The sequence below is a fragment of the Sardina pilchardus genome, chromosome 2 (genome assembly GCF_963854185.1).
Source record: "Sardina pilchardus chromosome 2, fSarPil1.1, whole genome shotgun sequence".
NCBI lineage: Eukaryota > Metazoa > Chordata > Actinopteri > Clupeiformes > Clupeidae > Sardina > Sardina pilchardus.
The window spans coordinates 2,850,530-2,869,256 of NC_084995.1; the positions used below are offsets into that span (position 1 = coordinate 2,850,530).

General features: G+C 42.6%; 1 protein-coding gene across 1 annotated transcript in view; it reads right to left on the reverse strand.

Annotated features, from left to right (window-relative positions):
• Positions 1–9,330, reverse strand: part of nr3c2 (nuclear receptor subfamily 3, group C, member 2) — a 62,432-nt gene extending 53,102 nt beyond the window's left edge. The window contains exons 1-2 of the mRNA XM_062516471.1: positions 8,959–9,330; positions 5,005–6,932 (exon numbers count right to left, since the gene is read on the reverse strand). Coding sequence (XP_062372455.1) covers positions 5,005–6,902 — 1,898 coding nt within the window. The 5' untranslated portion in view covers positions 6,903–6,932; positions 8,959–9,330. The remainder of the gene's footprint in view (positions 1–5,004; positions 6,933–8,958) is intronic.
• Positions 9,331–18,727: the final 9,397 nt, after the last annotated feature.

Sequence of the window (18,727 nt, forward strand, 5' to 3'; positions counted from 1 at the left end):
CCTATTTTACGTCACAGTCCACTCTGTGCAACACATTCATATCCATGGTTACTATTTCACACAGTTAACTGAGCATCATCCTTATCTTTTTTCTCTCTCTCCTTCTCTCCTTCTCTCTTACTGTAATCATGTCTATACAGAACATGTCGAAATGAAACAAATGTCCGAATGTAGCCCTATACGCCACTGCAGCTAGCATAGGAGGTTGTAGATATACTGTAACACATCACAGTTATAAGATTAAGCCTTGTGTGATGCGCTCTGGCTCGGGTACTGGCAGATGCCTTGGTTTCACCCGCCTTGTGGAAATTTGGCTTGGGATGTTCAAAACCTGTTTTAGGTAGAAGTTCAAATGAGGACATGCGTCTCTCTATCCCAGAAAACCCTGCGAACAGCAACCACATTTCTATTACCGTGCCAAGTTCTTTTTTTGTTTGTGTGTGTGTGTGTGTGTGTGTGTGTGTGTGTGAGAGAGAGAGAGAGAGAGTGTGCGAAAGACAAAGAGAGAGAGAAAGAGTGTGTGTGTTCATAGACAGACAGAGGAAGAAGTATTATGGGAGGGGAAAGAGGGAGCGAGTTGGGGGCAGGGAGGGATCGAGGATGAGAAAGAGAGAGGGGAGAGAAAGTGAGAGAGAGAAGGAGAGAATTTGACACCTTGTTCTCTATGGCACCCTAACAACTGAGCCATTCCTCAAGTGTGTGAATCTGCAGTTACTGGAGTCTGCCCTCATTTTCAGAGACTCACTGTATTATTCTAGTTTGGAGATGACTCATATTTTCTTTCTTTCCACAACAGTTCATTAAAACTTCCATTATATATATATATATATATATATATATATGTACACATATATATAAAATCCAAGTAAAGATAGATATAGATTTTCTATATAAATGCTATTTATGATATTCTCTCTCTCTCTCTCTCTCTCTCTCTCTCTCTCAGCTTGTCTCTGTGTTCCATCCATTCCATATCTACAGGCACAGGCAAGCATGACACATGGCAATGGCCCCACTACCCACAATGCAACAGAGCAGAGCAAGTGAGTGGGATTTAATTGGATATTAGTACTCTACCACATCTGAATTAATCAAATCAGTGCTGTTCATTAATTCTGCAAAAGAACATACAATTATGTTCTTATTAGTGCTCTCACAGGGATATGGCCTTTCATCTTTCCAAGGAACATTGGAAGTTGGAAAGGGTCCAGTGCAAGGAGTTCTTCCCTTCTCAAGAGCAACAAAAAGAAGATAACTCATGACTCTAACATTACAATCAAACTCCCCACGTTCTTTATAGACACAACTGTCAACTATACTCCTGTCAATTAAGGTAAACAAAGGGATATTTCTTTAGCATCTACTGTATATTTCCATTCCAATGCTACAATAAAGATTCAACTGTGACAGTCCTGATCATACACAAAATGTATCAGTTCTGAAACAGTCTAACATAATCACCTAACACACATTCTATTTTATAACACCCTTTTTTCAGTATACAGCATCTGTGTGACTGCCCTGTGCCATCTTGAATTCTGAATAAAGACCAAGTCGTTTCGGTAGATAGATAGATAGGTAACACTCACTTACTGTACAGGTGACACTGGACAACAATGCACTCACAGCAAAACAAGATTTCAAATAAGCAAAACATAATAGCAAAGTGTAATCCAGCACATAAAAGTAGGTCATGTTGTAATCATTCCAGTTTTTCATCATTTTGCTGCAATCTCATTACAGTATATCCATAAGTGTGAACGAACACATAAACCTGAATTACACCACTGCACTAAAAGATTTCCTCCGACAGAGTTTCTTTCAACAGAGCCTCAAAATATTATGTGTTTTACATGTTTTCATGAAGTCCCCCTGGAAAGCACTTTTATTCAATGCAACTTTAAAGACAAAGAGCACAGGAATATATCCCTATTGGATATGCCAATCTCAGCGCAGCAGACAGCCACCTAAATAGACCTATTCTGGATAAAGGCCCCATCATTTAGCAACAGGATCAGGCAGAGCAAAGGGGCTTCCACTCTCTGTCTGCTTCATCTCGGTTGTCCTTCCCCTCTCACACACAACTGCTTTGACATTCAGTCCATATCTTCCACATCCACACTCTTCCACTGAGCATACGTTCACATACAGCTCCACATTTCTACAGGTAGACAGTGAAGAAGGGAAGAGAAGGGAGGAGAATCTAGAAAGAGATCAACTCACTCTGCTTATCAGTAGAAGTTCAGATTTATATTTAGGGTGGGCACATACTGTACATAACTTTCCAAACATTTTAAATTGGATGGGAAAATTAACACCAAAATCAAGGCAAGGGGACAGCGATGAGCAAAGCAAAGGAAATGGATATAAGAGAAAAATGGAAGGATTGAAGGAAAGAAGACAGAGAGAAATAGATGGTCAGATGTCAGGGGCTGACAGAGAGGAGAGAGACAGAGAGACAGAGAGAGAGAGAGGAGAGAGGAGAGAGGAGAGAGGAGAGAGAGAGAGAGAGAGAGAGACAGAGAGAGAGAGAGGAGAGAGGAGAGAGGAGAGAGAGAGAGAAAGAGAGAGAGAGAGGAGAGAGAGAGCGCTGCAGATAAGGTGTTGAGATGTAAGCCGTGTTGCTCGTGCATGGCACTGGGCCACCCTGACTCTGACCGTCATTCAGTGTGACACTCAGCTAAGCTGGATCTCATTAGTCCTACCGTGGCACTCATCCCGTCAACATCAGCCCTACCTACCCTGGACATATGGGTCGCCAACATCAGCCCTACCCTGGACATACAGTATGGGTCGCCAACATCAACCCTACCCTGGACATACAGTATGGGTCGCCAACATCAGCCCTACCCTGGACATACAGTATGGGTCACCAACATCAGCCCTACCCTGGACATACAGTATGGGTCACCAACATCAGCCCTACCCTGGACATACAGTATGGGTCGCCTTCAAGGTAACTGCCATACTGTATCATTCCCCCTGGCTCATTAGCCCTTTCTCTTCTCTAGCGCTCTCCTTCTCTCTGTCTCCTTACACACACACACACACACACACACACACACACACACACACACACACACACATGCTCACATTTCCACTACACCGGTTATTGATTTAAAACCTTGGTGAAGTCATGCAAGCATTAAAAGAAAACAATTGAATTTATTGCATGCAATACCCATGGGCTAATTATTTTATGGTTGGGCTTTGAACACAAGTCAAATTGATTCCTTTTGATGGCGAGGCAGCATTTTTAGGTAGTGGGGGAGTAGCAGAAAGGAGCAAATAAATAAATAAGGGTGATAATAATAAAAAGACCGGGTCAATTAAGGTAAAGCTGTAACAGGGAGATTTGAATGTATATGCAGCAGAGGTATACTGTATCTCTAGACTATACACAAATCCAGGCCAGCCAGATAACATTAACATTTAAATCTACTCTTTCCCATTGGACTATCTAAATTTTGAATGTAAATAATTTACGCAACACCTCTTTGGAGCCAATAGAAGGGGACCACTAAATTATACATACACATATACGCTGCAAGTATGATGCTGTGATTGTACCGTATAAAAAGCAATGCTATAGCTTTGATTATATGTGCAGTCAAACTGTCACAATGAAGGCTATATCACAATACTAGAATTATTGTCATAAAAAAAACAATTTAATCATAAAAAGTTTATACGCACACACACACACACACACACACACACACACATACACACACACACACACACCCTGAGTAGGAGAATACTGGTTACAGTATATAGCCCTGAAACTGCCCAATCTGAGACCTGAAATCTAAGCAAACATCAGGTTTATTCTTATCAGGTTTAGTTCATCAAAAAGGAATCTGGTTTATGGCTTTCTTGAAGACTTCCTGCACTAACATATTAAAATGATGCAACCAGGAAATTTACAGTCTGCTGTGCATTCATTTATGGCCCTCAATGACTAGTTGGCAATTTTTAAGGCTACAATTATACACACAATGTTCAAAACAAAACAGACAGGCAGCAAATAACCTGAATCCAGAGGTAATCCCGACAACCTACAACACTTGGTGTATTATCTTTTGAGAAATTATGAATAAACAACCATTTTCCCTTGTTGGTGATGTGTTATGTAAGAGGCTCACATACTTTCTCTGAAATAGCCCAGTTATGGGCTACTTTATAGCCCCGTTGTTTTGTTTTTTCCTCTTGATTTTATTTCATTCTGTTGATTCTCATGCAACTAGGCCATTTCACTGGACTGGCTAGAAAACAAGTGTGTCACAGTTAAACATTGCCAATGCCGTTTTGCCAGCCACAAACAAAATGGAAATGCTGTTTTTGTCGAATGTTTCTTTTTGTTTCACAGTTCCACCCACGTGGCTGTGGATGTGATTGTTCGTTTTGAAAGCGCAATACATGATGGGGATCATTAGTCTGGTGTGTTGTTGCTAAATGACCATGGCCTCAATGAGGACAAGATATTTGCATTGCACAAGGCCCTCTTGATAAGAACATAGTGAATGTTGTTTTAGTACACATAACATTTCTGATAAGATGTCAACTTCACTGCGCTGCTACAATAGAGTGAAGGGGTGTGTTGCATTGTGAGCATAGTCTAATAAACTGTACTTAAACAATCCCCTGGACCCTACCCTTCAGTTCCTGCTGTGTGTGCCAAAGGCAACCCCACCTGTGTGTTACACAACTCCCGTAATCTCCACTGTTGATATTTATCCATTATCACAAAACAGCATTTAAATGCTCTTCTGCACTCGCTCACTTAAACAGCTTTAAAGCACCACTGGGTTCTACGTTGTCCTCATTATACTGTACATATGCAAACTGCACTCCTGCAGGTCACCTTTGGCTCAGCCAGCATATTCTCCATTAAGGATGTGATGCAGTGGTTGCGTTGATGCCTTTAAAAAAAGGATCCTCAAATAGAACTGTATTCCACACTCAACATGCACTGCAGCTGGTTTCATGCACCATCATTCTTACCTGGACATGTCAGTGATGCAGCTCTGCCCCGGATAACCCTCTCCTCTGGAGGACAGTCCCCCCTGTGGCATTCCCGGCCGCGATTTCCATGATTCCATCAGCGCCGTGACCGGGGAGATCAGATTCATTAACGGATTCGTCTGGTCCCTCATGTCATGCCGTGCAAACGCCATTGTTCCTTGTGCTCCTATCTGGTAGTGAAAGGAGTGTCCTCCGGAGTTAACGCCAACGATGGCTGACGGTGGCCCATTGCTGCTGTTCTCAGGGTAGTAGCCGCTATCATTGGCTTCCTGCTTTATACCCTTGGTCAGGCTGTTGCTGGGGAACACACCTGGCTCATAGTTACCATTGAGAGAGGAAATGGGTGGTCCCAAAATGCCAGAGAGACTATACTCATCAATATTATCTCTCAAGGACAAGTATGTGGTCTCGGAGGCAGGAAAGAGGCCCAGTGAGTGCTGGTGTGGCTCCCCGTAGTGTGGGTTCATACAGATCTCCTCCTTATTGGGCTCCGTCTTGATGTGGGCCACGAACGGGGGGTTGGCTGCGGCGCTGCCACTCTTGCTCCCACAGCTCGCCAGACACATGCGGAAGTCGGGATCCGGCTCGTTCTTGATGTACTTCACCATTCCCATCTGGTCCAGGCCCACGCTGTACATCTCCCCGTCTATGTTCTCCACTTTTGGGAATTCAAAAACTTTGAAGTCGCCTCTCTCCTGTCCCTCTGGGCTGTGGGTGTCACTCTGGACCAAGCCTAGTCCACTCGGTGGGCTGGACACGGGAAATCCAGACGAGGGGGCATTTCTGGGGCTGGCCACAGCCATGGAGACCCCGGAGGGAGGGCTGGACATGGACGGTCGGATGGTGCAGGAGCTTCCTGTGGGGCTGGACACAGACGACCTCATGTTGGCACTGCAGGAGGGAGGTGAGCGCACGCTGCCCATACTCTGGGGGCTGGACAGGGGGGAGCGCATTACATTCAGGGGGCTCCCGAGAGGCGACCCCACTGCGCTGGGCTCGATGGGGCTGCAGGTGGTGGAGCTGCGGCGGTGGACCGGGGCCCCCAGGCTGGGCATGCCACTCGCTGCCGCGGGGTTCACCGGGTTGACGGGGCTTCCGATGGAGGAACAGCCAGTACTGAAGTATGTTGGGCTGGTGGTGGAGGTCACCATGTTGTTTCCTGTGGGGCTGGAGATGGAGGATGGGGCTGGGGAGGACAGGGCGGTGGCCAGGGCCGAGGAGGCGGCCGAGCTGCCCTCTGCTTGAGTGGTGCTGGGGATCTGGGACCCCGCTGCAAACGACCCTGGAGGAGGACCCTTCATTTTTGGACTCCCCGAGGAGCTGGCCCCGCCCTCCTCCAGCACCCCTCGGCCACAGGACGGGTACAGTTTCCCAGGGCTGCACTGGCCACCCTGGCCACCCTGCTGCGCTCCGAACCCAAAATCTGCCTCCCGGGCCGCGTTCATGTACAGGCCCATGGACTCGGCCACGGTCTTGGAGAGCTCCTTCGAATCGGTCTCTGACTTGCGGCCATGGAGGGAGTTGCCACTATTGCCAAAAGTGGGGAACGCAAACGGTTGGTTCTGGTTCTGGTTCTGGTTCTGGTTCTGGTTCTGGTTCTGTGAGACGCGGAGCATGGGCTGTCGCTCCTGCTCAGCTTTCTTCCTGCTGTTCTCCTTGCAGGCAGCAGCTGTGGCTGTGGCAGCGTTAGCGTTCGCGTTAGCGTTGGCGCTGGAGGAAGCAGAGCAGTTGACGTTCACAATGTCCATGAGGACGTCAGTGCTGCTCAGACAGCCTTCCTCTGCACTGCAGCAAAGCTCCATGGCACTGGGCACCTGAGCCCATCTGTTCTCTGTGTTGCTTCCCTCGAAGAAACTTTGGTATCTTTTGGTCTCCATGACTGGATCATTGATGCACCCAGTGGGCCTCTGGGGACAACAAAGAGGTTGGTAGGAAACAGGAAAAACATTCTAGGCTGAAAACAACACAGTCATTCTGAGAATTATGCTGCTGAGTCTTCACTTGTATGTGGTCTGGCAAAAAAGTATGCAGCCCTCAGACATTACATAGAAGTATTGTAATACTGTTCATTGAGAAATCTAGATAAAGTCACAGCTGATAGAGTTAGATAGTTAATTGTATGACAAATATAACTGACTCCTGAAGCAAATTCCAATATTTTGAATAACATTAGCAAAATGAAATCAATAATAGCTAAAGATGAGTGTGTGTGTGTGTGTGTGTGTGTGTGTGTGTGTGTGTGTGTGTGTGTGTGTGTGTGTGTGTGTTAGGTGGCGCGCAGAAGTCTTGGAAGTCTTGTTTACGGCCTGTGTGTGTGTCAGTGGGAAATACGAAGAGACACGAGAAAGCACGACCGAGGATGAGGGAGGGGCTGGGCTGAGACCTGATCCGACTGACACATGATGATCCGGGTGCCACAAGCCATTCCCTCTACTGTAGCCTGAGTCTGCCTTTGCGCTGAGTAACCAAAAAACTTGACTGAAAGAACTTCGATAGTTAAGGTCACTACACGAAGCAGGCTTTCCACAAAGTCACTGTAAATTCTGACGCCTGCATTCTAGACTGTGTAAGAGCCAGAAGAATTTAAAAACGACGAAAATATTTATTCAACGCTTACTAAGGGACTTTTGACGGGGGTCGCATTTTTTACTATTATAACTGTTGACTTAAGAGTTGTTTCAGCAGATACGATACAATTTGTATGACATTATATAAATCCCAAAGTCAAAATGACAGTACGGCTTTAAAATACATGACGTATCCTGTACCGTTCTTTGTGCTCTCGACCTCAGGCAAGCGACCATTGGACAGGAGGAGACACTCTGTCGCTGGAACTTCATCATGTCAGGCGCGGATTGGTCCGGCTCCTTTGTCACTCTAACATTTATTAGCTTTGCAGCCACAACATTACTGCGACATCACTTGAAATTCTAAATATCAAGAATTGTTCTGGAAAACATCATATCAAACTTTTGGAAACAAATCAGAGGGTTGACATTTATTAAAAACTACTGTCTTTTGGTGCAGATGTATGCGTAAAGACCGTCTTGTTTTATTAAACTAATGTTGGCATGTCAACAGAACTTTTTGCATCCTTTCAAGTTAACCTAGTTGTTTGTGCTACGCGACAACATTATGCTTTGCAAACATCCTCGTCATATGTCGTTATGTTAGCTAATGCTGACTGCGAGAGACTTCATCCAACAAAAAGCATGCATGACATGCTGATTTTAGTTCCTTTAAAACATTTACCATGTGTTTTCCACTTGGTTTACACCCCCAACATATGCGACATGTAAAAAGTTAATCAGTGCGTTGACACAGGTAGGCTGTCGCAAGTTACAAATTAGTGAAACCAAGACAGCGCGGACGCCTAGTAATGACAACACCATGGAAGAAGCACACGAAACTCTCAACATGTAGGCTAATAGCGCGCCAGTGTTTTGACATGAAAACAACATTTTGCTTAAGTGCAGTGGAAATAACCATTAACGTGACTTCAGCCTCGTTACTTAGGCTATAGCCTACAAGGTAATAAACACTAAACATGGATGCTATTTGACAAGACCACTTATTACACACACAACTAGTTTTTCATTCGCTAATGGGGAACAGTAGGCTATTTGTGGCCCTGGCATATTATTATCATCCATAGTGTATATAATTACTACCACTGTCATTGCCATCATTAATGAAAACCCAATCATAGGAATGATATTGGTGTTAGTGACTGGATCAGATTTTAAATACCCCTTGGCTTTGATTACAAGATTGCTTTCCACATACAAGCCGGATCGCACATCTGATGACATTACAACTTAGACATCGGTTTGAAACTGTTTTACAAAGTAAACTGATGTCGCAGTTAGTAATATTTCGCTAACATTTTAAAAGTCAACAATTATCCTTGGACCAATAGTCTTAAGTCCTTACCTTTATAACGACATCCAGTTTCGTTTGGTGACTGTGTCGCTGGGTAGCAATAATCCAAGAGAGGTGTATAAATACACAAAACAAGCAAATAAGTATTTGTTCCTCACTATCCACAAGGTTGCGACTGTTATTTACTCTTGACGTGCATCCAGTAGTTTCAGTCTGACAGCTGAGCGCAGAAGTACTCGCAGCTGCCTATATCACTCGCAATCCTCACCAACACAACGCTTTTGACATTTCAGTCGACAGTGACAACGCACATGGCTTTATCTGCTAATTCCCGATAATGAACATTGTCAGAGATTTGTAATTTTTCTAGCTTCCCGAGAGTAGACTGATCAAAACAGCCAGGCAGTCGGACTGACTTGCAGAGCAACGTCATACTGCTCATGAACCCTCCTACTGCAACGAGTGCAATAGGAACTCGGGAGGGGGGAATGCGCTCGGTCGTTGGCTGCGCGCTCAGGTACGTTGTTACGACCGTGAAGAAGTAGGGCACGGTATTTTAATTACGCAGGTGTTAATCCAGACATATAGGACAGCGCTCCCCAAGTCCTTACCTTTGATAAACTGCAATAGTGCAGGGAAAGACCTTTTCCCAATCGAATGGGAAAGTTTTGTGTCAGGTGCGATAGTCAAGGTTTTAGAAACGAAGATCCAATAACAGCAGTTTTTGAATTAGGATGACAAATCAACTTAAAAATTTGAAAACATTTGTGGAGCTAATACATTTAGGTTTTACCAACAAAAGCAGTGGCTTCCTTTAATGTTTGATCAAATCAGTTGCCTATATTTAATTATCTAATTTTTCTACAAACCACGCCTGATAAACTAGAGTTCACCACAAACAGGCTAATAGCAATATCGGTCCACACAGTGAAAGTGGAAAAAAGTGCAATGCCGTCTATGCCCATTTGTCCAGTGCACTTTTTGTGGACAATGCGGTGTAATGTTTCTGACAATAATTCGCATTGCCTTTGGAGTTACTGAAAAGGTAGGCATTATGTTTAGGTGCACTACACGCCGACCTGTTCATCTAATGAAAATGAAAAGAAATGACGAATGTCGCATAAGGGAAAACTTTCGCCCACCAGGTGGCGTTATATTTCTATGACCGCCCTGATTAAGCGTTCAGACTTTCGACACTTCTCTCCTTTTTAAGTCTTTGAGAGAAACAAATGCAATCTGTTCTCATACAAATGCACGAGTATTGGGTAATAGCTTGCCTTTTTGGTGTATGCCTTCAAAAGAGAGCACTGTTAGTGAGAGCACTGACTGTAAGGTCTAGGTGCAAGACACAAATTACATTGCACAAACAAGTGAATGACAAGCTCCAGTAACCTGTCATGAGATGTCATGCCATTTTTATGAAAATATCTGTAGGATGTAGGAAGTTCTCACACTGAGAACCAAGTCATTCTTTAGTGACCACGAGGTGTTCACTTGTTTCCCTCCAAAATGCGAAAGAATGACGACAAATCATACTGTATACTGTATATAATATATATATATATATATGGTGGTAAAACATAGATCACATTACCTGGGAGAGAGGCCAGCACAGAGAAACAGACATAACCTACACTGCACTGTAAGCCTGACAACCTGAAAGAAGAACAAGACAGAGATTACTGCACACTTCCCTCATATACATTCCTCTTGCCTATTTGTTACTCTCTGAAATAGTTCTGGGCACACTGAAGGCTTGTCAAAGATGGCCATGTATATGTTATCATTTGCCTATTTTAACTAAGACAGAATCTACAGTATAGTCTCCTTGAAGAATCTAGTTTTCTTGGCAATGGGCGCTCAATTGAGAGCGAAATGGCTGGTGAAAACAGCAGCGGCACAGGCAAACTGATGAAGAAGTAAAGTTCTGGTCAACGGCACTGCTACGACCAGGAGGACGTTCATTTGTGACAGGTGAAGGCCAACCAGCAGCAGAACTGTGCAGGATCGTTCAAATGAATGCATCAAGATTTCAGTGTAAGATTCTAGTCTGTATCTAGTCTGTATCCTCCAGGTCTGTTTGTAAAGAATAAATCCTGTTGCTTCTGTAGTGTAAAACCATTGCAACCATTTAATAGAACACATTTGCAATTTTGGAGCTACTGAAATGAAAAATGTATAGCTTACATCTTTGCTTAAATGTTAAATATTTCAGCAGCTATTCTGGCACTCACCGTGGTGAAAGCTGTGGGAGCAGGACAGGTCAGCTCTATTTTCTGTGGAAATAAAAGCAATGAAACCCAGGTTTTCCTGGGACTCACTCCTTTTAGATACAGTTTGGTGAGAGGGAAGTGGTCTTGAGCGTCCAGCATATCAGGTTAATCTCAGGTATGGTACAGTATGTGATGGCAATTAGATTGATGGATGTTTAATGCGTTCTATGGTTTTTGTCAGTTATTTAATGCGGATGTTGAATTTAAAGCACATGACAGAGCAGAACAGGAACGTGTACGCCTGCGCAGCAGAAGACTGGGCCGTTGGGAGAATGTGGCCATTTCAATATCTCTGTGCATTAACTGTATGTGTGTAAGCATTCTGACACTTGAGACATTGCTTAGGGCAGTAAAAAGAGTGGGAAGTGCATAACATAGGGAGATTGGGCGCTGTTTATGATGATGAATTTGAACACCTCGACCAACCTGCAAGGTCATATAGGCGAGATAAGAGACCTTTTGTCATTCAGACTAATTACACTACAGTATAGGAACAGAAATAAAAAGAAAAGTCATTATTCTGTATTTGCATCATGGATGCCATTAGTTTACTGTTGACTGTGCATTACATTGATGTCAAAATAAACAATCACTTTCCAGGCAGGAGTCTTTAAAAGGTGCTTAACCTTTTCCAAGGCCTGTCCAGATGTGTTTTCTTTGGAGATATCTGAGACTGATTAATTGCTTTAACCAACAACACAGGTTTGCCACTGTTTCCTTGAACACAGAAATATGCTCACATAACGAGCCCCTCCCCCAATGATATTTATTCACCATGTAGATGCATCAGAATTAAGCGCTGATGGTTTATAATTGGCACATGCAAATTTCTCCTGTTAGAACATGTCCCTATCCAAAATCCATGCCTCACCTGAATTATTCTTTATTGCCTGAGACAAGGTGCTAGGGCGGAAAGACAGCAGCAGTGGGTGGTAGTAGCATAGTGGTTAAGAAGCTGAGCTAGCATACAGTAGCCTGAAAAGTTGTAGGTTCAATTCCCAGATTCCACTGTTGTGCCCTTGAGCAAGTTGCTCTGGGGACAATGTCTCTTGTAATATAATTGAAATATGTTAGTCACTTTAAATAAAAAATGTTTGCTAAATAAATAAATGTAAGAATGTATTAAATAGGTTAAAAATGCCTGCATGACAACCCATTTGAAACCAATAATAATTGTGATAAATAAATAAATATATTTCTGGAAATGCACAACTCTATTTGTGAGTGTTTGGAAAGTCACTGCAGAACGAGAAGTATCAGAAGAACTTAAAGGGATAATCCGGAGTGAAATGCACTTTAGATCAATTTTTCGGACTATTGGGAGTACATACGTTGAGTTGACACCAAAATCATGTCATTCGGATGTATTTTGAGAAAGTTCGAGCTCACCGTTTTTAGCCAAAACTCGTTAGCCTGGAGGTGACTCGGGCATGTCATTTCGCCGCTACAAAACGCTATTTTTATACCTCTTCTACTGTCCCAAACAACACTACACTTACGTGGTAGTGAGAAGAGGGTCCCTAAAGCCAAACCGAAGTATCCCCACGTCTTTATGTGGTCGGATAGAGAGTCCAGAATGAATTTAATCGAGTCAGTACCTTTCCGGAAATGTCGCTGTTGCAGCTGCCAACGCTATAACAACACTTTATTAACATTTCCGGAAAGGTACGGACTCGATTAAATTCATTCTGGACTCTCTATCCGACCACATAAAGGCGTGGGGATACTTCGGTTTGGCTTTAGGGATCCTCTACTCACTACCACGTAAGTGTAGTGTTGTTTGGAACAGTAGAAGAGGTATAAAAATAGCGTTTTGTAGCGGCTAAATGACATGCCCGAGTCACCTCCAGGCTAACGAGTTTTGGCTAAAAACGGTGAGCTCGAACTTTCTCAAAATACATCCGAATTACATGATTTTGGTGTCAACTCAACGTATTTACTCCCAATAGTCCGAAAAATTTATCTAAAGTGCATTTCACTCCGGATTATCCCTTTAAGCAAATGTATCAGTGTCTTGATGTCACGATCAGAAAACTAGTTGTCGTATGAGCCCTCTTGTCCACAAAGTGCAAACTTCTGCAACTGTTGTGCTTCCTAAAGGATGCCATGTTTTGTACTCACAGGTAAACATTCATTATGCGTTTGCTTGGACACCCTGTCTCTTTTGATGAGCATGTGTTGCTTCTAATGATGAATGCTGCCAGCTTCTCACCGTAAACAATTTCACAGCTAATGAATTAATTTGGCTCGCAGCACCACAAAGCATATCAGATGAGCAACCTGGTTGAGTATAATGAGCCGCACAAGTCCCTACTGAGTGTTGTGTCAGGACACCTAATCACACAAGCATCAGTACAGTGAGCTGGATTTTCAGAAAATGTGTCAGCAACAATGGACATGTTACATCAATTAGCATTTTCATTTTAAGTGCATATTTGAAAGTGTTTAGTTGAGTCTTGATTTGTGCTTCTGATAGTTTAGGTTTTACAACATTTAATCTTCTAGGAAAAGTTCGGTGAAAGTACACTGCTCAAAATAGCAGTGACAGGGAGCAGCTGCAGAAAGGGTTTTGTGTCCCTTCCATGTCCCTGAAGCCTTCATGGTGGTGATACTGATGTCCTATTGCCTGTGAATTAGCATGATGTTGTGCAGCATGTTACTCTGTCTGACACTTTACCTGAATGAAACACTCTAGATCTCACTCTGCATTTCATCTTTTATATTTTCTTTAATCTTTAATAATATATTAATTCAGTCTGAACCCTAATAACTTTAAAAACTATAGACTTATCTACAAGATCTTGGAAAAGGTTGTTCTCTCCCAGGTCTCCTCTTATTTAAACACTTTCAGTTCTTTGACAAATTCCAGTCTTGTTTTAGATCACTCCATACTGAATCTGCTCTGTTGAATTCCATGATGACATCCTCCTCTCAGTACAGTAGATACTGGTTCTTGTGCCCTCTTAGTCCTTCTAGATTTTAGTGCAGCATTTGACACCATCATCCTTTTACAAAGATTGGAGGATGACGTTGGTTTGCAGGGCCCAATGTTAAAATGGTTCATGTCCTATTTGAGTCGCAGAACTTTCTCGGAATAAGAAACTGTTCTTCATCATTTGCTCTTATTCAGTGTGGTGTCATATACATGCCCCCCCCCCCCCCCCCCATCTTTAAGAAATACAGATTTAAATAGTTAGACAGACAGCACTCAATTCTACCTCCCAGTTACCCCTGATAGTGCTTAATTCATTGGAAAATCTATTCAATTGCCTTAAAAAGGCTGGATGGCGAGGAACTTCCTACGACTCAATGCAAAGAAAATAATTATTTTTGGCCCCGCTAACTCTGTTTCAGACCTAAACCATTCAACTGGTCCCCTGTCTACTTACAATTTTGTAAAATAAATCTTGGTGTTTTCCTGGATTCATCTTCGAAAAGTCAGTAGTGGTGATGGGTAGCTTTTAGCATCTTAGAACTATTTCTAGATTAAAATGCCTGTTTCTGGAAACACTTATTCATGCCTTCATTACATCTAGGACGACTGCAATTCTCTCTATTATGGCCCTATGTTAGAAAGTTCTAAATCTAATTTAAAAACTCATCTTTCCTCTCTTGCTTTTAGTACACATTAATCTCCCCATGGTTTAATTCATATGTTCATTTAAATATTCGTTGCTTATTTTATTTCATTATTAACACAATAGTCACAACTACTTTTTATTTTTCCCCTTCACTTTGAGTTAATTTAATGTACTATTAATTGTTATTTTGCTATTATTCATATTCAATCAGAAAAAGAAAAATGGGCAACCGGCTATTGGTCACATTAAGTATGGCAAATCTCGTACTTAGCGTGACTAACCATCTAGTATATGTTAGAATGTATACACTCTTAAACTAATATATTAGAAGAGCAAGTTGTGCTATTTTCAACATATCATTATAAGAGTGTAGCTAATCGGGCCATATGAGTGTCACACTCTAGGTACCATAGTGAAGGGCAAGGCTGTAAAAGGGGGGACTGCCATGAGAAGTATTGGAACCACTGCACTACCTGAAGTGGTAGAGCACGCCAAGGCATTGAGAATATCAAGGTCACCGTTTTGGTACCTTGCGAATACACACAGACATGTGAGTATAGTGTTTGCAGCTCTGGAGCTTATCTGTATGAATAAATGATCCTAATAAGAACACTATCCATTTCTCAACGCACATAACCCCTATCATTTATGGACTGGGCTTTTCTGGGAGCTCTCAAATGTTTGCCAGCGTTCTTTGTGTGGTCTCATGTGTATTATATGTGGCTCAGCTGGCACTGATTGAAAACACACACACACACACACACACACACACACACACACACACACACACACACACACACACACACACACACACACATGCACTGATTCAACACACATTCACTGTCTGACCTTCACTGCCTCCAAAAGTAAAGTTTAAGCACATTGATTTACTCCACTTATAGCAAGGTCAATGGAAAATCAAAGGAGGACTTTATAAATCAGGCAGCCAGGCACACCACAAAATACCTGCCTTTCCCTTGGGAGCACGGGGGAGACTTGACCACCTGTCCACCCTCTCTGCAAAGGTTATCACACAAAAAGGAGGTAAGGAGGCAAATAATTTCATGAAGGCAAATATGGAGGAAAACACATTGCGTGCCCCGGTTTCATCAAGGGACAGTTTGTAACCCAGCACACAGCTGGCCATCTTGCTGCTAACTAAAGAACTGGAGGTACACTGGGACTCCAGTATTAAATAATGTGTTTACTCTGATGCGCCTTGCATTCATATTCAGTAGGGAACACTGGGTATTGGTTACAAGCTGACTTGAGATGAGTTTATTACCGCACTCCGGCTTTATCATTAAATAATGGGGTGTTAGACAAAAATTGTGTCAAGTACATTACAAATTAATATGCTACGTGTCTCCTTGCACACATTCTCCACAGCCGTGCCAAAGCCAGATGCCAAGGCAGCCATCACCTTCTGCAGGGGGAAATATGGCGCACAGTATTGTCTGTTCATTCTAAACACCTAGGAAATGGATATCGAGAATAGATTATTTATTGGAGGTGTCCTGAATAAATCCATTGGGCTGCATGGCTGAGACTGAGAGTAATAACAAGATTTTGTTTTGTTCATTACATGTAATGTACTATTAACGTGTTTTTCTGCTTTCATGGCTGCATGTCAATCAACTACAATTTGATTTTGAACTTTATCCAGAGACAATAATAATAGAAAAAAAACACCCACACATGACATTATACACGTTACACAGACAGAAGGACAGAATTGTATGAGAGATAAACACAGACACAGAGCAGAGATATAGAAAGAGAGCGAGAGAGCGAAGAGAGAGAGAGAGAGAGAGAGAGAAGAGAGAGAGAGAGAGAGAGAGAGAGAGTTGTCTGGGCATCGTGGGCGTCAGCAGAGCCCATTGACCTGGGCTGAACCCATCTGAGAAGAGAGCTGGTGCAGAGGCTGGCAGACAAAGTGGGTCAACCAGACTGTGATGTAATGCTGAAGCAGAATGGAGCGCTCGCTGGGAGGGAGGGGGATTAGTGCACACTCACTTCCCAACTTCCTAATCTGTGTGTGTGTGTGTGTGTGTGTGTGTGTGTGTGTGTGTGTGTGTGTGTGTGTGTTTGTTTGAGTGTGTGTATGAGTGTGTGTGTGTGTGTGTGTGTGTGTTTTGTCCAGTCTGAGAAATCCCTGTCTGCAGCCACCCAGAGCAAGGAACAAGCATGTCTTGTACATGGAGTTGAATTCCTGGCAAGAGAACAGAGTAACAAAGAGGAGCTGATTCTTTCCCAGCAGTGAGTATCCAAAATGCCATAGTAAATATGGGCCTCTGGAGCGGCCAGCACTCAGCTCCTCATTGACTTTCACTCTTATCAACTACATTTATATTGAATTGAAGGAAAGCCTCCCACCTACACTGTACGTCATTTGCAGGTAAAATACTTCTCATAGGATCACCAAAATAATACAACTACACCAGGTTGATATCCATCAAACATTTTTCCCTCTTGTCAACCAACACAAAAATTATGTCATCTAGTTCCAACCTCACTGATAAGTGATAAGTGACACCTACCCTTGTGTACGGATTTCACAGACAATCAGTCTAAGAGCGGGATTAAGAGCAATAGAACCTTCTGGAAGAGCTGGAACACACCTGGCAGAGGTTGACCCAAAAACAAATCACCATACTGCGTGGGAGAGCCCCTCTGGCTCCTAGCGCTGCACAAATCCCACTGTCTCCAGCGCCTGCAGCTCTCGCTGTATTGACATGAAAGTTAGGGTGCGTAGAAAGCATACTGTAGCTCAGCTTGAGTTTCCATTTGCACACACAATCTTTCGTCTTCATTTTTTCCATAAATCCACTTGCTGTACCTAGAATTTCTTTTATGCAATGTGAAGCAGAGAAAAATAAAGAACGTAGGTTCAAAGTGATCCACTGAATCCGTATTCAGCTTGCTGCTATTTAGAAATGAGTTTATATAGATTGCCCTGTCTGATATCTGAGGACTGGGAAGTAATGGACACTTGGATGCCATATTAATTATCATTTGGTTGAAAGATCTTGCATTATATTGAAATAATAATAATAATAATGGCTAAAACCTTCAATATAAGATACCCACTATAAACGATGCCTTTAAATGTTTCTTGTTGTTGTTGTTGTTTTAGTAAATAAATACATCTACAGGCATCAGAGAGACAGTGTATAAAAGGAAACAGCATGCCTTGCTGCAGTGTATGTAGTCTGTTCCCTCTAGAGACCCCTCTCTGAAGAAGAGGAATCCCCTTTCATCATATTATGTTTATGTATTAAAAAAGCAAAGCTCCCTTTGAAACCTTTCCAGGATCAAAGTGAATTTCAGACCTTTAAAGACACCGTGTTACTCATTGCGTAAACACTGCCAGTTCCCAGTTTTGATGCTGATTAAACAAAGTTGGGTGTCAAAGCAATTAACACATAAAAAGTCTAGCAGCTGAGGCAATCTCACTCCATTCTTAAACAAACTGAACAAGCCCTGCTCCAAAGACCTCTGATGTTTTACTTTAGAGAAACTCACATCCTCACATTAAGCTCTAGCACATCATTACAACAAGTGTTATGCTTTCTGACGTATCTTATGGTATATACTGTTTAGTGTTTATCCTCCACGCTTGCTTGCTTTTGTCCATGAGTCCTTAGTTTATCATTAATAGGTTACACTATTACACAATATGTTAACAAACTATCTACAAGGTATTACTAAATGGTTAGCTTAGCCATTTGTGTCACATCCACTAATGTTATGCTGTTTGAGTCGATATTTTGAGTTACCGGTAAGTGTCCTACCTATAAGCTCTGTCATAGTCTCAGTTCCTTCATCACAGTCCTTCCTCATCTTTCATACATTTCAATCACTGTGATGTAGGGACCATGAAACTGGGACACATTTCATGCAGAACTCTCACAACAACTGTTCAAAAAGGATGGACGTGATGCTTCAGGTGACAACTGCATTGAT